This window comes from Phocoena sinus, chromosome 2, assembly GCF_008692025.1.
Source record: "Phocoena sinus isolate mPhoSin1 chromosome 2, mPhoSin1.pri, whole genome shotgun sequence".
Classification (NCBI taxonomy): Eukaryota; Metazoa; Chordata; class Mammalia; order Artiodactyla; family Phocoenidae; genus Phocoena; species Phocoena sinus.
In genome coordinates, this window is record NC_045764.1 from 36,448,304 (window position 1) to 36,469,482 (window position 21,179).

At 45.4% G+C, this 21,179-nt stretch overlaps 1 protein-coding gene across 4 annotated transcripts in view; it reads right to left on the bottom strand.

The window, feature by feature from the left end:
• Nucleotides 1–21,179, bottom strand: part of PDE8A (phosphodiesterase 8A) — a 189,427-nt gene that overhangs the window by 40,817 nt on the left and 127,431 nt on the right. For all 4 annotated transcript variants that reach the window (XM_032618191.1, XM_032618201.1, XM_032618182.1 and 1 more), the window contains 6 exons: nucleotides 16,143–16,231; nucleotides 12,078–12,156; nucleotides 10,300–10,437; nucleotides 4,856–4,944; nucleotides 3,177–3,228; nucleotides 3,036–3,078 (listed from right to left, as the gene is read on the bottom strand). In XM_032618191.1, the coding sequence (XP_032474082.1) occupies nucleotides 3,036–3,078; nucleotides 3,177–3,228; nucleotides 4,856–4,944; nucleotides 10,300–10,437; nucleotides 12,078–12,156; nucleotides 16,143–16,231 (490 nt within the window). The remainder of the gene's footprint in view (nucleotides 1–3,035; nucleotides 3,079–3,176; nucleotides 3,229–4,855; nucleotides 4,945–10,299; nucleotides 10,438–12,077; nucleotides 12,157–16,142; nucleotides 16,232–21,179) is intronic.

Sequence of the window (21,179 nt, forward strand, 5' to 3'; positions counted from 1 at the left end):
CACCAGCTGTGAATGACACGAGGGCACTCAACAAACATTTACTGGGCACCTAACACGTGTCAGGCTCTAAGCCAGGCACTAGGGGTGTGAAGATGAATATGGTAGGGTCCATGCCCTCAAAGGGGGTAGTCGGAGGGGAACAAACACGGGTGAACTAAGAGTGACAGTCGTGATGCTGGGGAGCAAAAGGAGCCCCGGGAGGAAGGGGCAGGTCTCCTCTGGGAGGGGGGCAGAGAGGAGATGAGCCATGTTTTGCAGCTGGAGGCCGGCAGAGGAGGAAGGCACTTCCTGGAGGAGGACGCTGCCTGCGCAGACGGGGCAGAGCTGGCTGGAGGGAAGCAAGGAGCAACGTGTCCCAAGGCCAGGGCTATGGCAGGTGTGGAGGGAGGCGAAGCAGGCTTGAACTTCTACTCAGCGATTATGTGACTCCCCTAAGGCAAGACCAGACCTTCCTGTGACCGCCGTGTTCAGCCCGCTTCTCTTCCTCTGAGTCCCTGCAGAGCTCTGCAGCTGGTTCTTAAGGTACCTCCACCTGCTGGGCTGCTGCTGCTCCTGCAGGGAGGGCCGAGGGGCTCACGGCAGGGTGACCTTGACCTCTCAACCAGCCCACAGCCTGCAGGAGCCCGCGCACAGGCCCTCCTGCCTCGAGAGGGCTCCACGCCACGACTGACCCGAGACCTGAGGCAGCCGCGCACCGCAGGAGGGAACGCGCACCGCAGGAGGGAACGCTCAACAGACCTCGGCCGCCGAGCCAGCTCGGGCTCAGCACCGCCCGCGACTTCACGTGTCTGCGCTCAGCTTCCTGTTCCAGAAAATTGCGATCCTTCGCACTGCCCATCTTTTTAGGAGAGGAAGGTTAGCAGGGTTTCCTTGGCCTGCTGGGCAAATCCAGGAGACCCTGGAGAAGCCGTGAGGAGCAGGAACCATCCCGCAGCCCCAGGAACGGGCAGCCTCCATCCCAACACCAACACCGTGGTCCCCCGGGGGGAGGAAGCTGAGAACCAGGTTTCTTGCATGACTTGCCCCAAAGTCACTCTGCTGGGAACAGACTTTCAGAGAACTTTCTCAGACACTCTCAACCGTCCAAGCCTTTGAGGAGGGCCTGCCCTGCACCGGGACACCCCCTCCCCCCGCCTCGGGGTCTCACCGACCCCACACTGCCAAGCCTCCAGCCGCTGCCCAACCGCGGGCTCCCTGCGGCCTCGCACACGGGGAGCTCCCTCCTCCTGCGCCCGAGAAAGCTCACTTTCTCCAGGTCCAGAGTAACACTCCTTTCAGGTCTGCCCAGCCCCGCCCTGGCAGCGCACGAGGACACCTGTGAAATACGCTGAAGCCCTGCTCCGCACCACCCAACCCGGAACCTGGCACGTTGCTGGCAGGGCCCTTCGGACCCCCTCCTCCTCCCCTGTGCTACCCATCCCCCTGCTAAGAAGCACAGAAAGCAGGCTTCGCCAAGCAGAGACAGTTTTGGATGAATTATGCCCTGGCCTGTTTTCTCTCCTCTACACGATGGCAATGCTGGTATTCTCGTCCCTGGTCCCTCCTTCCATGTAATCTGTTACATACAGGCTCTAAAAGCTTAGAGCTCAGGCGTCATTATACTATTCCCTTGCTCAAAAATCCTCCAACTCCCACTGCCTACCGATGAAAATCCTGATTTCCCACCTAGCATCTAAGGATCCTTCACGATCCCAACTCCCTTCCACACTGACTTTTTTTACACCAGTCAGAATTTTAACCCTGCTCTTGCTCTTTCTAGAACACACTCTGTACTTTCCCTGTTCAGTAACGGTATGTATTTCTGGAATGCTTTTCCTCTCACACCCATCTTCTTACTCAAATCCACCTCTCCCTGTCTGGAACGTCCCCCTCCCTGTTCCTCTGCCTTTCTCACCCACTAATTATCACTTCTCATCACTTGCTATGTGTCCCTTCGTGTCAATACGTCTCTCCTCTTTTCAGATTAAAGCCTGAGTACTCTTGGGGCGCCCACAAGAACTGTTTCAGCATGTGCTTCAGAGCTTCTGGAGTTGGCCATCTGGATTTGAGTGCCAACTCTCCCACCTCCTAGATGGATATCCCTGGGCGAATTAGGTAGCCTTTCAGTTTCCTTATCTGTTAAAAGGGAACTTCATCTATTAAGCGTCTACCCCTCTGGGTTACTGCAAGGCTTCAACTAAATACACCGTAAGTTAAGCACTCAGCACAGTGCCTTGTACACAACAAACACTCAGAAAAACTTGTGGGAAACATTCCTAGAATGAATGAGTGAACAGTGCCGGTACTGCTGAAAGCACACCATCAACAGCTGAAGGTATGGAAGACAAAGTCTTCTCCTTGGAGGCTCTTACAGACCAGCTGGGCAACCAGAGCACTGCCTGGGCATGGCAGGGTGCTGTAAAGCGTCCACACAGGCTGGATGGAGAGCCTCTGGCATGGAGCCGGAGAGGACCTGCACCATCACAGGTAAGGGCCAGAGTAGGAAAGTGGCTTGCTGGAGCCATGATATACGCTGGAAGGAAACAGGTGATTCCGGGCCAGGGAAAAACATCTGCAGTCACGTAGACATGGGGTGAGCGGATGGTGTCCAAAGCACATCAAGTCCTCACGAGACGGATACGACGTGAGGCAGGTCTGATGGGGTCCACCTACCTCCCCGTAGGCTGGTGGTGAAAGCATCCCTGCTAAAGCACTGTAGTCTGAAACCAACACAGTTGCCTCTTCGAGCACAGATCATGCCAGCAGACCACACTCCATTCAACACATCTTCACATAAGTTCATGCAATGGAGGTGACCAGTTCTCTCCCCACAGCCTGAGACCCGCCCCAGGACACCTGTCAGATCGCCCACCTGTGCTCGGGTCCTCTGACTCATAAACCAGCCCGGGAGTCAGGGAGAGAAATGCTGCTACGGTGCTAGGAAAATACAGTCCCACCTACGCAACAGACAAGCTCGTCAGAGGCAGGGCCTGTTTTTATTTTTTTATTTTTTCAAAAGCTCAGTGAACCCTAAGAATGAATATGGGGCACCATACCTGTATGAGTGTCAGACTGAACACATTCAGCTATTTTCGTAGCCTAAAATGAATTTTAGAAGCCATTAGTTTGAGTGCCTAGTTATACAGTAAGGGAAATCTTGCTGGGTCCCTGGGGTCCCAAGGGCTCTCCTTACATACCTTATTGTTGCCATTGCATGCTCTGACAATGGACACATAGTGTCTAATTTTTCTGCAAGTAGAAAACAATGTATTATTTCTCTCCTGGCTCTCTATTCTGGTGGATATCTAGCTCATTTTTCATTATGAAAGGAGCATCTCTCTTTCACAATACCATACAATGCTTGGAGGACAGCAGTTCTATTTGTGCGTGGCAAGGCCACCAATAAACAAACAAGAGGTCTACAAGCATCCTCTGGTGTCTCTGTAGAAGAGAAGCTGACTCTTCAGTAAAAACAACAAAATCCTTCTGAGTCATCACAACACACAATAAAAAATACCTAGGTTTTAAAAATGTACTACATGTTAACCAGCCCAAAGCCTCTAATTCCTTAACATGTCTTCACAGTTTCACAGCCCTTTCTATTGATGCTCTTCTTCAAGTTTCAGCAAACAATCTGCTCACAGTCATTCATGGAAACAGCCACAGGCCACACTGGGGCCGAATGTGCGAGTCTAGAACAAAGCAACCGGGGCTTATCTCAGAAGATGCTGACTCTCCTCACTTATTTTCAATTTTTCAGCTTTTCCCCTTGATAATCCAATCCCTACAGTTATCCCCCCCCCCGCCCCCCACAATTTGGAAAGGCCATAAAAAGGCAGAGAATCAGAACAGAGAGCCCACACAGAGCCGTCTCCCTGAGGCGATCGCCAGCCAGCAGCAGAGCCTGGTGACCAAGCACGTGAGCCACGCGATCAACGCAGAGGCCTGCGGCCCGGCTCCGCTGAGCGCCGGCGGCCGGACTCTCGGCCAGCCTCAGCTCTCTAAGCCTCAGGCTCCTCGTCTGTCAAACAGAGACGGTCACAGTGCCGACATCACGGGGCTGTGGCCAGGACGAAATGAAGTGACACCTACCAGGCACTGAGAGCCTGCCCAGGGAGGGAAGGGCTCATGGACAGCGGCAGTTGTTACAACCATCATCGCTACACCTCCTCCTGGTCTTTTTGTCCTTCTTTCATGTTCACGACTGAGAGCGTACACTAGGTATGATTTTACATCTTGACTTTTGCATTTATCAAAAACATTTTCCCCTATAATTTAATTTCCTATGATCATCATTTCTAATGGTTGCGTATTTTATCATTGGGTATTCTACAGTTCACGTTCATAATTTTCCACTGTTCGTATTATTTAAGATAGATTCTGAGACAAACCATATGACATTTTCAGGCTCCTGATATACACTGCCTTCCAATCTGTGGTCACATCTGCTTCATATGCGTTTCCTTAAATGACAGTATTTAAAATACTTTTATCTAATTTGATAGCTCTGTGCAGAAATAACACATAGGCTATCAAATTAGATAAAAATCTTTTAAACACAGGGAGTCCACCAGTGAGTGTTCTTAGCACACAGCTCAGTAAAGTGGCATTCAGATTTAAATACTTTAGTCTCTTATGTGCTCACACAGCTTAAGACTGTCGGAGTATGGCGGCTCCGGGTCACCAGCTGGAGGGTCAGGCTGTGACCATGAGGAAGCCACCCTGGAAGGCCATCCTTTGATGGTACCTGACCTTGTTACAAGTCTTTCTTATAAATTTCTGCATGCAGTTCTCAACTTACTTAAGTATTCAAAGCACATTTTGCAATAAGCCGAACATGGTATGTTGATTGAAGTTCTCGTTTTTTTCCACTTACCCTCCCTGTCCGATGACAGGTAGTATCTTCACATTTTGTTGTACATTATCTCCGTTTTTCTCTTTGGCAGAGCAAATTCCTTGCCATTCCTATAAATGGAATGTAGGCATCATTATACATTGTGTTCAAAACATAAACCCAAGAGCATTTTCTACCTCAGGTTTCCACTCCTTTACCATGGCCACTAAAGCTATTAGGATAATAAAATCATCCCAACCCCAAAGGCAATTTTGGGTAATCCGACAATTCTTTCTCAACCTCCCAAGTCCATCTCCTCCCTAGACTGACAACAAAAGCCAGATCACCATAGTCCTAAATGGCCATATGTTTTTCAGTGGCTTTCTGCTGGCAAGAGAGGCCCTGGGCCCATGAATGAGGAACACTCTTCTCATCCAGGTTCCTCCTCTCACAACTCCTACCTGCCGCAGTGGAGGGGGGAAGTGTGGCCTCTGCCCCTGCATTTGGGAGGGGGAGAGTCTCAGACTGGGGCAGAGAAGGGGCCACCCTCTGTGTCGTGTACCCTCTGCAGGTAGGGTGGGGATAATGAGGTAACAGCCAGGACCGGGCTCAGGCAGAATAACCAAGTGAGACCTTAAAAGCCAGAGCTGCCATTTCAGAATGGAACTGCAATGGGAGAGCAGGTATGCCCAGGCTATGACCACAGTGAGCAAACAGGGGCTACAGATGGCTCCCCTACTCTGAGGGTGGTGGAGAGAAGTGTGGGACGGAGCTGGGTTTTGCGACCACCTAAAACGTTCTGAATTTCTCCAAGAGTCACCAAGGTCCTTAAGCTAGAAAAATCCCTAAAACCCACTGTAGGACCTTGAACTCCCAGGGTGTTTCATACCCTTCGAGACCTTCCAGAGTCCCACAGGAGCTAAAGCTGACCCAGGTGGGAAGGGGAACACCATGGCAGCCTGGCTCAAGTCTCCTGTCCATACTCTTACACAAAGTCAATTCTGAAATCTATGCTTGGGGCGTGGTGACCTGCATGCAAATGCTAATGGTAAAATCTCATCTTCAGACTCCTCTAGGAAAGTGGATCCAAGAGAAACCAGGATACTGACAGAAGCAAAGGATGGTTAGTGGGGCTTCCTGACGTCCTTCTGAAAACAATGGGCGCCAAGAAAGGACTAAATTAAAAAACAGCCCAAGAGCCCAGCTAGGTGCTTACTTGCCCTGGAGCAGAAGGGAGGTGTGGGCCTTCCTCACTACAGTTCTGAGGGGAGAGTGGCCTGTGCCCAAATCGGGCAAGGACTAGACAGGGATCCCTGGGCAGGAATCTGGAGCCCGTCCTCCACGCCCACAGCCCCACGCAGCCACCAGAGAAGGCTTCAGCAGACAGGTCTAGGAGTTATTTCTGAAGCTCACTCTCAAGAGAAATACGGGAAGCTGACTGAGGTGATATTTGCAAAACTCTGTGAACATACCAACCACCACTGAACTGTATACTTTAAATGGATGGAGTGTATGGCATGTGAATTATCTCTCACCAGAGCTGTTACATAAAAAGAGAGGGAAAATACGGGAGACCGATTCAGTCAATCAATCAGCACTTCAAAACACATACTCAGGATTTTCTCCTCCAATCCTTTCTGAACAGAGTGGGTGGCTGCCGGACCCCAAGTCAAGGTGTAAGAAGCCACGTCAGCCAGCGCTGGACGGTCCAGCTAATGGAGGACAACTTAGCCAATGACTTTGCTTAGATAACAGAGTTGCCTGTAAGTCTTCCAGTCAACAATGGAAACAAAAAATATTCACTTAACACAGATCATACTTCTTATCAAAAATACCTCAAAAATCGAAGTTTCAGTTCCTAAAAATAGTAAAGTCCTACCTAGAATGCTGTTATGAAGATTAAATCTGGTAACAGACATAAACTCTTAGCCAAGTCCTGACACACGGCAAATGACCAGTACGTGGCCTGTCTGGTTTCACACAGGTGTCTGTCTGTCTCTCTCAGGCTGAGCTCCTCTCAGAACTACACTGAGGCGTGCACCTCCCTTCTACTCCGGGGCAAGCTCAGCACTGAGCTGGACTTCGCTGACTACTGAGACAGTTCCTTCTTGGTGTGTGCCCACTGGCTTAAGAATTAAATCATCATCTTCCAGCTGTCCTATCCCAGGGGCTAGCACTGTGCTGGCAGGTGGTAAACAGTCAAAGAACACTTGGGGCTTTTGTTTACTGAATGGAAAAGTGAGGCCAAAGTCAGATCACAGAATCCTGGCACCCAGGATAAGGGACTTGAGCTCTACACAGAGGGAGTGACATGATCAAAGTGGTGATCTGGTGAGACTAATCTCCAGTAGCGTAGGGTGGACTGGCCAGAAGTGGAGGGTCCTGGGACAGGGAGGCCTAACCGCATTCAGCCACCGCAGTCTCAGGGTGTGGGAAGAGGGCCCTGAACACGGTCAGGCCCAGGCAGTGGACCCTCAAAGGCAGGGGTTTAACAGACATCAAGCCCTGGTGATGGATTTGATGGAGGGGGCTAAAGGGTAGGGAGAAACCAAAACCATTCCAGGAATCAAAGTCCAGGCAACTGTTTGGACGGTCAACGAGCAGTAGACAGATGAGGTGGAGGGGGATCGGGCTTTTTGTTAATGGGGGATGAGAGGAAATCACCGTTTTACAAGGTGATACCAAAATGACAGCAGGATGTTGAAACAGATCTTGGAAAAGACGCTGGGGCTAAAACTGGGAAGGTGGGAGATATCTACGCAGAGCAGGAAAGATGCTCAACAACAAAGGGAGCTTTCTGAGGAACCAGCAGGGGACAAAGAGCCCTGGTAAACCTGGGAGGAAAGAGATGGGGGAAAAGTGGGAGAAGAGGGGAGGCGGCGAGGGAGGAAGGCTCGCTCCTGGCTTCCCAGGAGCTGGGGAAGGTAAAAGGTGTGAAGAGCTAAAGGGCTCTGCGACTACACATCATTATCAGAGGCAGCCAGCCGAGCAGCCAACATTCCTCCAGCAGCTGCAAGACAGTTTCTGAGGGGAAAAAAATGCAAAATTTCTAAAAGAGAAGAGGCAATATAAGGCTCAGGTATCTGAGAAGATAGGAGGCCAGGGGTTCTAGGGCCCCAACAGAGAAGATCTGGGGACAAAGAAACAGGAGGAGAGCCAAGAAGGATACATAAAGGGAGGAAGGAAGCAGGCGTGCGGGACTGAAAATCAAGGTGCCTCATAGTATCAATTTTACCTGAAAGGAGAGCCAGTGGCTGAGAACAGCAGGCAGAGGAGGTTTATAGAGTGGTGTTCGCAGTGTTCTCTGTTTGAACATCATCAGAATTTCTCCTCTGCCCCCAAGAATATCCAACTGGTTGGACACCTAGAATCTGACATTCCAAAGCCCCTCCCGGTCATCTGACCACTTCCAAAGGCTCCATCCTGGTTCCCAGCACATGTCTGAACTCTCTCCACTGACCATGGTACCATTGTTTGCCAAGGGCTGGCTGATTCTCAACAAGCCCTTCTTCTCCCGAGGGAGACTTGATTAGAAAGGCCATATATCTTTCTACTCAAAAAATTGCCCAGCTAAGTGGTCTGTCCTGCTGCGGTGTTGCCCGTGAACCAGCAGGGTACCAACAAAGGACAAACAGCAGCTTTTGCACTCTCCCCAAGAACTTGCAATCATGCAAAACAAATGCCCTGGGTTCCTTTTCTTTTCTTTTTTTTTTTTAAACATCTTTATTGGAGTATAAATGCTTTACAAGGGTGTGTTAGTTTCTGCTGTATAACAAAGTGAATCAGCTATACATATACATATATCCCCACCTGGTTTCTTTTTGAAATAAAGCAGTACAGAGGTTGACAACGCGATAACCTTTCCTATTCTCTGCTCATAGCAAATACAGACTTTAGAGAACAGGTGTCCGGCTGTCGAGGCCCTTTGCACCTGGTGCCCAACGGCATACCTCAGGAGGCAACACGCTGCTCACAGGGATCTGGGTGAATCCCAGGGCCTACAGCTAATCCACTGGGTGCCCCCACCCCCATCTCAACTTGCTCTCCTCACTGCAAGGGCAGCTGCCAGCTCAAGGAGCATGAGAGCCACCATCTGTTTCACACCCTGCTGAACCTCACAGCAGAACTGCTGGCTGACCCAGTGGCAGCACTGGACCAAACCGCCAGGACTGGGGAGGCCATGATAAAGCCCCTCAAAGGCTGTGGGGGTCTGGAATGGCTGCCGTTCTGGAGCTGCCTTCCGAGGACGCCCCTCTCAGCCCAGGCAGGGAACACTGGTGGGCCTGAACACCTAAGGGTCTGTCTCTTCATTCATCTCAGCCTTCATTTCTCTATCCACAGGACCTGCCACTCTCTCTAGCAAGAAAATCATCATCCTGACAGAAAAGCTGAAGGCAAAATAGGATTCAAGCAGCGCCCATTTGTGTGATTCCCCTGAGAGTGCATTACTGGGCCCCGCCGCTGGCCTGTTCTTTCCCTGTTCTCACTGCAAAGCCATCTCGTGTGCTCAGAGCCGGGGGAAAGCAAAGGACACCAGCCCACTCACGGTGTCTTCGAGGGGCCCAAGCCAAGTGGGGGTATAAGCTTTGCATAGCCCTTCTGCCCCCTCTGGCAGACTGCCCTTGTGTGCTAAGGGATAGGCACGGGCCAAATGCCACAGAGAAAGGGCATCACTTCCACAGGGCCTCCAGATAGCCAGCAAGAAAGCAGGTCACCAATTTTTCAAACGTTCTGAATAATCAGATTCACAGTCCCAACTTCTAAAAGTTAAAAAGAGCCCAGCAGAAAAGCCTAAGAATGACTATGGAAAGCAGTAGCCTTTTCCTTCTCATCGTATTTTAAAACCTAATATAACAGTGAGGTGCTGTCAGAAGCCACAGTTCAGAGAGAGAAATAACCTTTCAGACTGAACCCGCCTTGCTTTGTCTACCCCTTCAGCACCAGGGTGCTGTAACTTCTCACATCACAATGCAATGACTACTTTTATCTGTCTGTTTTGCACCCTGGAATGAGTTCCCTAAGGGATTTTTGTTTTGCCCTTCTTTCTATACCAGAACCTAGCACACCTGGCATTCAAAAAATGCCAAATGAATGAACGAGGCTCAGAGAACTGATGGGCTCCAATGTGTTCTGAGAATGTGTTAACTCACTGGCAATCCTTTACCCAGACCATCTGCCAACAGCTACCACTTAGAAGATCAATTATTATAAAGATCAACTTAACTCACATATTACAAAAATGAAAACAATGATGTTAAGTGTCAAAGTTACTCTTATTGGCTGGTCAGGTTTTATATACTTTCTTGGCCTCAATTTCCTCATCTGCAAAATAGGCATAACAGAGCTAACACTACCTACACTTCCCCAGGCTTCTGGGAAGAGTGAGACTGAGATCACCTGGCTCTAGCAGTGCTCAGTGAGCGCTAGGTCTCCCTCCTTCCCTCTTTGTCATGTGAGAGTAACAAGGGTAGTGACCTCTTACTTACCTTGCCTATCCTGATGCATGCATTTATAGTCTCGAGCAAATCAGCCTTTTTTTCATTTACAGGCACTTCTGCTAAATCCTTCCCTATTAATTCACCTGACTCATAGCCCATTGTTGTTTCAAATGCTGGATTTGCATACTGGGGGGAGACAAAGGAAAAAACATCGTGTGAATTAAAGGAAATTTTGAAAAGAGGACAATCAAAGATGTTCAACCTAAACCATCATATTTTTCCCTCAGAAAGCCCAGGAGCCTGGCGCTCACTACGACGGTTCTAAAGCCACAAGAGCACAACCCCAGAAAATCCTTGGAGTCTGGAGAAGCCTCTGCTCCGATGACACCGGGCTGGGCTTGCTGCCTTGTTCTCCTGAGGCTGCAGGGAGGGCAGCAGGCCCACTCCACTTAAACACCAGCAGAGGAAAGAAGCTGCATGGAGACAGACCCAGGGCTGCTACAAAAGGGCTGTTGAGATTATGATACAGTGGAAGAAAGCACCAGACTGGGAGTCTGAAAACCCAGGGTCTACTCCCACAAGTCACTTAACCCCTCCAAGTCTCAGTCTGCACATCTGTTTAATGGGAATGAAACACTTATTTCGCCTCTCTCATATGATGCAAATGAATAATGAGTTTGGAAAGCAGGCTGTGAACTAGAAAGTGTTTACAAATGCAAGGCTTTAAGGTTAAATTTCAAATAGGGCTGTAAGACTAGAAGAAAATGTATGGGAAAGCTGTGCATGTGCTGATAGGAATAACAAATAATGACGATGATAAAACAATAATCATACTGTTTAAGGTTTGTTTTCCTTGCTAGGCACTGTAGTAAAAGCACTTCACACACAGTAACTCATTTAATCCTCAGAACATCCTTACAAAAGGTAAGTCGTTGTTAGCGTTAACATTATTCCCATTTGTACAAATGAGACAGCAAATTCAGACAGATTAAGTCACCTGCCCGAAGATGCCCAGCTAGGAAGGGGCCGAGGCTGATTGGAAGCCAGGCCTGACTGATACCAAGCCTGTGCCCTCAACCACCGGCCCATGTCGCCTGTCAGGGCACCATCCTGAATGCTAACATCATCAACTCTTTACCAAGAAAGTCACTAGTTCGATGAAAGTGAGGCACTGGAGTGCTCAGAACTAAAATCAAAGTGGGGCTCATTCTCAGACAAAAGGCACTCCTCTGGCACAACTCCCTCTTTCGCTGTTATATGAAAATACATGTTACCTGTCTGCTGTTATCTGAAAGCCATGTTATCTTCAGTCACTTAAATGAAGCCACTTTTCTAATAATGGATAATTTGTGAAGTAATTGCTAGTTTATTTTTGAAAATTTGAGTAGCTTCTAGTAAATTTCTATAGGTGTAAACTATCTTCAAAAACAGTAAGAAAGGTCAGAGCGTGCAGCCCTTATGGGCAGAGCCTCTCCTTGCTGCAACAGTCTCTCTCTACCCGACTCCGCTCCAGAAACAATCCTCTGGATAAAAGTCCCTCCTTGCTAAGTAAATAAATATGCAAAAAAGTGAGAAATAATAAATGCTAATTGCATTTACAGAATATTTTCTAGCACATTAAGCAATTATTGGAACCTTTTCTTACCTATAGGGAACTTATTTTAAATTATATATTTTATAGATTTTGTTCTCATAATCCTCTAAGGAAAAACTGGTCCCTTGAACTTCAAAGAGAGGGAAAAAAAAAAAAACATACTGAAGGGGTTCAATCTTAAAAATGCAAACAAACCAGAAATTCAGCAGGACAAGCTTCCAAAACAACAAACCTGTACAATGTGGTCTTCACTTGTAATTTCAATTGCTTCTTGACTTTTCTCTAATGCAGTGAACATTGAGTTACAAGCCCTTTATGGGTGGAAAAGAAAAAGGACTGCTTAATGTAAATATTATAAAATGTAATACAATCTTGGAATATTACATTAATTTACTTAAATGTGTTCTTTGATTATAAAGGTAACTAACGCTAACTCAAGAAAAAGTAGGGGGAAATACTAAAAAGCATAAGGAAGAAATAAGCGCTTCCTGCCACCTCAGTACTTGGGATCATGACTATGCACAATTTGGTGCCTTTCCTTCATTCTAAGGACAAGTGGACCCGGTGGAACACACCCCAGGGTCAGGTCACAGCCCTTCGCTGGCTGTGGGACATGACTGAACCTCCCTGGGTCTCTGCCTTCTCACCATCTGAAGGGTCCTCGTGAGGACTCAATGAGAATATGGAGTCAAGAAGCCCACACGAAGCCGGGTGGAAAGGAGGCGGCCCATCACCTGTAGCTATTGTCACTTCCAACAAATCCTTTTCACAAAACTGGGATCATCGGGATCATGAGCTTTGTTTTCTGCTTCCACTTAGCCTTACATTGCCAGCATTCTCCCTTGTCCTCAGTGTTTGAAAACATTTTTAAATTGCACAGGTAACTAAAGGTTTATTTTTAAAAAATTAGAAAATAATAATAAATGAGATACTACATCATACCCACTAGGCTATCTACAATCAAAAATAGAGATAAAAACAAGTGTTGGTGAGGAACCCTCATACACTGCTGGTGGGAGTGTAAAATGGTGCAGCTAGCTGCTTTGGAAAACAGTCTGGCAGTTCCTCAGGCTGTTAAACATAGAGTTACCATATGGCCTAGCAATTTTACTCCTAGGTAGATACCCTACAGAAATGAAAACATACATCCACACAAAAACTTATAGCCCACAGGTGGAAACAACCCTAAAGTCCATCAACTGATGAATGGATGAATAAAATGTGGTATATCCATACAATGGAATACTATGCAGATATAAAAAGAAATAAAGCCCTGATGCATGCCAAAATATGGATGAACCTTGAAAAACATTATGCTGAGTTAAAAGGACCACATATTGTATGATTCTATTTATATGAAATGTCCAGAAGAGGCAAATCTATGTATAGAGAGAAGTTAGATTAGTGGTTATCTAGGGCTGGGGGTAATGAAAATGTTCTAAAATTGTGGCAATGGTTGCACAATACATTAAAAGCCATTGAACTGTGTACTTTAAATAGGTGAATTGTATAGAATGTCAATTTTATCTCGATAAGTCTGTTTAAAAATAAGTGAGATTAAATCATCTGAAATCCCAACACCTACGCATATCAACTGGTATTCTAGGCAATTTCTTGTGTAAATATACATGTAATACATATACTTATTAAAATAGGATCATACTCTACAGTTTCATCATCTGCTTGTACCACTGAACCATATACATTAATATCTTTCCATATCAATAATTAGTTCCTCATCATCACTCTTAATAACTATATAATATTCTATTGTAAAATTATACCATAATTTAGTCAAACAAATTCCCCATGACTGGGGAATGCTTTCAGTTTTTTTTCTTGTATATGCCTCAGAAGATGAAAAAGAGAAAGCAACTGTCTACTTGTTCATAAAGTGCAGAGATTACATTTATAAAACCAATAATTACAATGCTTTTACTTTATTCCTGGTATTACTAAACTGTCTAGCTAAATAAGACAAAGCAGCTTTAGCCAATAAAAATTAGCTTTTCTTTCTTGGCATATAAAAATCAAGTGAATTACCTCAATAAACCTGTTATTTAAAAAACAAGAACCAAAAAACAACGAGAAGTAAGTTCCCACCTCTGATATAACAAGCTTGGAGGAGATATATCTGTGAGAAGCCCTACTGGGTTTTATCACTCTTTTTTAATTTTTGCAGATCTGGTAAATATAAAATGGTATATCATTTTCATTTCTTTGGTTACTAGTGAAGCTGAACATTTTTTTCATGTTTATTGGCCATTAATGTCTCCTACAAACTGCTTGTTCACAACATGTCCTTTTAAATTTTTTCTACTGGGTGTTTCCATTTTTAACCTGATTCATCAAAGCTCTTTACGTATTCAGGATATTAACCTATCTGTCCTGTATGTTAAGAATGTATTTTTCCCAGTTTGTTATTTGTCTAAATTTTTAACATTATTTAAGGTATACTTACTGAGACGAGCTTAACATTTTTATGTTGTCTAATCTGATTCTCTTCCTTTATAAAATCTGGCTTTCACACCATGCTGAGTTTAAAAAGACTTCATTATCCAAATACATATGCTCACTTACATTTTTAGTACTTATGTGGCCACACTTTTTAACATTATGCACACTGGAATTTATTTTGGGACTGGGTGTGAGATCGGGATATAACTTAATTTTCTTTCCAGTTAATAAGTTGTCACAATTCTATTCACTGAAAAATCCACCCTTTCCTGTGTGGATTTAAATTGCCATGTTGAACACATATACTTATGTTCCTAATTCTTAAACTCTTAAATACATGCACGTCTATTTCTAGACTTTACATTCTAGTCTACTGATCTAGCAGTAACACAAAGATGCTTGTTATAGCTTTTTAGTGCATTTTAATATCTCTCAGAACAAGTCTTTCTCTATTGCTCCCAATTCTCTAGCCCCACATTTACCCCTTCCCTTCATTATCAATATTTTCATATCTCCCTTCATAGTGGACATCTCCCTCTGGCTGTCAGCTGGCACACAGAGAACAAAGTAGAGCATGAGGAGAGACCATGAGTGCAGTTTTGAAAATGGGGGTTACAACCTAAAGGACTACCTTTGCCACGTGCTGTGTGCGAGATCTTGGATGTAAGTCAGTTAACCTCCCTGGGTCTCGGTTTTTGCATCGTGATTCGTGATTTGATGAAATAAGCTGTAACCACCTCCTGCTCCACAGTTCCGCTCTCCTCTCAGAGAGGGCAGCAGCCCAGCTCACTGTGGGAGTGCTGCAGCCAGGCTGCGGAAGACCCAGGAATGAGGAGGAGGCAGGCCCAAGGCCAACCATCCATCTCAAGTTTCCCTAAAAACTCTGGCAATAAAAAGGAGCTCTTTTGTAGACCTCACTAGCCCTGAAACATCTCTGCTCAGCAGCACTTCTTTGCTACCTCGCACTTCATTTCATTTTTGTCTATGAAGTATTTTCTTCTCTGCATGTGATACCCTGGGCTGGTCCCTACCAACGTTAATACCCCAAATTCTAATCCCCTTATCTCTGCCTTGGGCACATACAAACAGAATGATTTCATTCTCTCTTTGATCCTGGTAAAGGAAATGTTAAAGAATAGTAGACCACCCAAGGAAGAGACCTAGGATGATACAGAGATACTGACATTTTTTTCACTTCTGTCAACTTCATATAACTTTACTAATTTTTCTGCTTTTCTCACTCTACAAAGAACTAGGTTTCCACTCATCAGTTTAAAAAAAAAAAACAAAAAACTGCTGAGCAAGAGCAAATTACAAAATGCTTATTGTAGAGAAGAAAACATGTCACCTACCAGAGATAATAATGTTAATGGGTTGGGTGTATGTATATATTAAAAGTAATTTTTTAATTAAAAAACAAAACAGATAATTCAGTATATATACTTTCGCATCCTGCTTTTTCATTTGCTATTATTTTGGTGCCCCATCTTTTTCTTTCTTTTTCTGGCCACGCCATGTGGCTTGTGTTATCCTCCCCGACAAGGGATCAAACCCAGGGCCCCGGCAGTGACAGCGTCAAGTTTTAACCACTGGACTGCCAGGGAAGTCCCCACTGGAGCCCCATCTCTAAATGCTGAGTCTCCAATCACTAACATGACCACCTATTAGACATCCAGGCAGACTCCGAAAGCATTTTGTGAGGAGAGATGCCTTCCCACCACCCCATCCCATTTTAGCAGGAGGTCAGTTACAGCCAAAATATAGCCGCCCACAACCAAAGTCCTCACTTGCAACAATGCTCTGTGTGGTATGGTCAGCTTACCAGAAGCAGCAGAATTACCTGAGTTTCAGCTGTGGGTGCACCAATCCAAACTCCATCTGGAGCAGTTCATTGTAACAGGCCATGGCGCTGGGGTTTTCTACATACCTCTACAAACAGAAAGGGGATTTTGTGGATAAACGAATGTGCACCTTTAAATGATTAAATACATATATAAAAAAATAATTCTTTCCAACAGGCTTCTCAACTTGGTACCTGAAATCTAAAAAATAATTTATCTTTCATGATGAACAGGAAATGAGAGATGAAAACTTATGGGTACCAAATTAGCTTTTAAAAAATAGTGCTTGCACATATCTGAGAATATATTAAGAAACCACTGAGTTGTACACTTTAAGTGGCTGAATCGATCAACTATACCTCAATAAAGAGAAAAAAAGGCAGAAAGAAGGAAGGAAGGGGGGAGGGAGAGAGGGAGGAAGGAAGGAAGGGAAAGAAGGGCAGAAAGGGCAAGGTATTTGCTGGAAAGAGAAAAAAAATAAAATAATTTTTAAAATAAATTAATTAAAAAAACTATAGTATACGATAGTATAACCATTTAATGGAACAGCATGCAGCTATTACATGCACTTATATGGAATGATGTACAAGACACACTGTCAAGTAAAATGAGGAAATGGAAAATTGCGTTATAATTATTTTACATTTTTATAAAAATATTACATCAAGTTTAAAATAAATAGCTGAATTACATGGTATATGAATAGTATCTCAATAAAGTAGTAAATAAATGGAATTAGAAAAAGATAGGCCTCCATTCCTGGGCATATATCCAGGGAAAACTATAATTCAAAAAGATACATGCACCCCAACGTTCATAGCAGTACTATTTACAATAGCCAAGACATGGAAGCAACCTCCTAATAGTCCATCGACAGAGGAATGCATAAAGATGTGGTGTGTGTGTGTGTGTATGTGTGTGTTTATATATGTACAGTATGTACAATGGAATATTACTCAGCCATAAAAAAGAATGAAATAATGCCATTTGCAGCAACATGAATGGATCTAGAGATTATCATACCAAGTGAAGTAAGTCAGACAGAGAAAGGCAAATATCATATGATATCACCTATATGTGGGAATCTAAAAAAAAATACAAATGAACTTATTTACAAAACAGAAATAGACTGACAGACATAGAAAACACACTTATGGTTACCAAAGGGGAAAGGATGGGGAGAGGGATAAATTAGGAGTTTGGGATTAACAGATATACACTACTGTATGTAAAACAGGTAAACAACAAGGTCCTACTGTATACCACAGGAAACTATATTCAATATCTTGTAATAACCTTAATTGGAAAAGAATCTGAAAAAGTATAAATATGTATATACATACACATATGTATATTTGTATATATATATGACTGAATCACTTTGCTGTACACCTGAAACTAACACAATATTTAATTCCACTAAAAAAAAGTTCAAGGAAAAAAAAGAGCGCTTAAGAATGCTTTTCTTTCACTGCCTTGAAGTAAGAGGATTTTTGATGTCTACATGTTACTAGCAGAGCCTAGAATATACAGGAGGAGGAAATTTATTAACTAAAGTCCTATCTACATTAACTTTCAGAGTCTATTCGCTTATTCAAGAGCAATATGTTGTCCTCTTTCGAGTTGTACAAGCTCATAGTAAGCAAAAATATGCTTGCACATCTCTTTGCAGCTGAGTTTCACAGAGGTAACTCGCACTGAGGCAACATTCTCCTACAGTCACTTCAAACAGCAGCTCAAGTAAGCTGACAAAGGATTACCCTCCACGGCAGAGGTACTGGCAGAGCCATGGCTTTGCCCAGTCTCTCTTATTGCTGTGGACAGTAACTGTTTTGTATAATAACCTTTACATAATGGAAACATCTCAACAAAGCAAATTTACATGGGAATGGGAAGCCTGAGCACCACCAAATTATGTATTTCATGAAGACATCTTACAGGTCGCTACGTTCTGTCACGTAGTTACATTCAGATGTAAAAAAATATTTGTGAACATTTACTCACCCCTATTTCTGTGAACAGCTCTTGCTTTCACCTGCTCAATACACGGATAAAACTCTCTCTGACCGAGGAGGAAGCTGAGGCTAAGAGGCAGGGCATCTGCAGGCCACTATCAACAAGCCAAAGCCGGACCAATCTAGGGCACAGGGCCCCTTGTGGAGCTCCTTCTACTGCCAGTGAGGGCAGAGATCCCTGTTTGAACAGTGCTCAGGGTCTTGTCTTTGTGTCAAGAAACCTAAAAATCCAGCCCTAAGTTCATGCCTTAAAAGCTGTATGATTCTCCATGAGGCCCTTAACCTTCCTGAGCCTGCTTCCTCACCTGCAAAACAAGACACCCTGCTCCACCACAGACCACCATCTGTAAACTGTTGCACAAACATAAAGCACAGTGACTGCCGTCCCCTGGGAGGGAAGGCAAGGCCTGCTGGCCATGGGCATGATGGTTCCCGGGCCTGCAGGCCAAACACAGCCCTTCTTACCCACAGAAGTCTGAGAGAGGTGACATGCCTACCAGCTCCCCGCTGCTGAGAGGGGAGGAGAGTGCTGGCCCTGCCGCTCCCTCCTCAGTCAGCCATGACCCCTCAGGCACATCCAGGAACACTGCCCACCTGCAGAGGCGCCCACTGCGGACCAGGCAGGAATAGGGAGGAGAGATTTCCGGGTATAGTGCTTGTGCCACTCCAGTAGACAAGGGGTGGGGGACTTGAGATGGACAGGTGTCTCCAGCTGTCCACGCACTTGCCTGGCTTCACCTGCTCTGCAGGCGACATCTTGGGACACGGAGCCATGTGTATTATGTGTCATGGCCTCCCATGCACGCAACCAGAGTTTTCACTGGGTGTGAATGTACATATCCAAACTTTTTTACCCCAAAGGTGGACATCATGGCTAAAAAACAAGCACATGTGACTAAAAGTACAGCATCTTGCTCCTGCTATCTGCCCCTCCCCCTCACTACCTCTGCTTTGTTCTGTGTATCTAAATATCCTGTCTTTCCTGCCCTTCTCCACCTTTCATTCATGTCCCAAGGATTCCACAGGGCATGGAGGGTGGAGAAGGGCAGCAGGTCCAGGGATCTTCAGGCATCAGGCTGCTATTCCCTCTGCTTGAACAGCAGCTGGTCTCCCCTCCTCAACCCATCCCACAAGAGGGGCCGGGGCCACAAGTCCTGCAGACTCCTGAGACAACTGGGCCTTGCTTTCTCCAGAGCATACCACACCCACCTTGCTGGGCCCCACCCAGTGGTTCTCAGCCCTTGGCTGCATATTAGAATTCCCTGCAATCTTAAAAAATAATACGAACGTGCAGGCTCCTCCCCACACCAACTGAAACAGGGTCTCCAGGGAAGCCCTTCAGGGGGTTCTAACGCACAACCAGTGTTGAGAGATACCAAACCCTAACCTTCGAAATTTTAGTCAGCAAAAGCTCAGTTGCCAAGTCCAACTGAGGAGGCAAGTAGGTCTCCATCCATCCATCCTGAACTCCTGAACTATGGCCAATCCACAAAATAGCTGACTGCCCCCTGAATCCCAGAGTTCTCACTGTGGTGATGGCTTTCAGGTCCAGGGCCGGGTTCAAGCATGGGCCCCACTACCTCCCAGCCATGAGACTCTGGAGAATCACCTTCCCTCCAGGTCTGGATGCTCTGCTCTGTCTCCGTGCCCTTTGTCACCTCACTATCCTTTTGTTACCTGAGGGCACAGGACTCAGCATGAGAAGAGTTAGCACGCGTAGTCTCTGAGGACTGGTCACTGACTTGGATTCGTCACTTATAAAGTGGTGAGGCTGCTGCTATCTCCATACTTCCTAAGCCACAGACCTCTAAAATGACTACTTTAAATTAAACCCTTTGTGTTTTTTGCATGGGAGTGTTTTCGCAGAGACATGCACTTAACCGTGGTTCCCAGCAAACGCTTCAGGGGGACACCTTGATTAAGTTGTACGGGTGAGAGGGCAGGCAAAGTGTGTATGTCGGTTACTTTTGAATTTTCAAATTAGTTTCATGATAACTCAATTATACTAGGAAAATACAAAGTCCATGGTTAACTAGACTTTCTACCAGGACACGCTTCCCAGTCCACGAAGCTGTGCTGATGGACTTCCTTGTGCAGAATTTCAAACACACAATTTCCAACACTGCATCTATGACCTCGTACAAATAAAAAGCTTAATGACTGCTGGTGGCTGTAGGTAAGCAAACAACCCAAGGCAAGATGAATAATCTATCCCACAAGTTTCACTGCAAAGTGGAAGCATCGAAGGTCTTTGTTAAGAATAGCCAGTTCTGGGCTTCCCTGGTGGCGCAGTGGTTGAGGGTCCGCCTGCCGATGCAGGGGACACGGGTTCGTGTCCCGGTCCAGGAAGATCCCACATGCCGTGGAGCGGCTGGGCCCGTGAGCCATGGCCGCTGAGCCTGCGCGTCTGGAGCCTGTGCTCCGCAACAGGAGAGGCCACAACAGTGAGAGGCCCGCGTACCACATAAAAAAAAAAAAAAAAAAAAAAAATAGCCAGTTCTGCAGCTTAAGAGTAATAATATAAAGATCTTCAAAGTTATCTGGGAAAGTTTTTTGCGTCTTGTGAATGCTTCCCTAAGCAGTTTAAGGAGGGATGACCTAACGATTCTTATAGGTGATCCACAACTTCTAACCTGGGATTCTTAAAGGAATGCTCACCTTCACACTGGCTGATGTGGTTTTTCTCGTACTAGCTCACATGGATTACTGGAGGTCAGGGAATGGGGACAGGCACTGATATGTGTGAATGTTGTGGGAGTGTCAAAAAGGGAGAACCAAAAAACTATGTAATAATAATAATCTAAAATTTTTATATAAAATTATGTGTGTATAAAACAAGGTCTTAAGTTCCACCTTATCTGATGTTAATATTGGAATTCCTGTATTCCTTTTGTCTGCATTTATTTGCTACCTCTTTGTTTCTTTACTATTAAGCTCCTTTTATAACTGTCTTATAAACATCATATAATTGTACTTTTGTAACCCAATCTAATGGCTTATCCTTTAATGGGAGAATTCAGC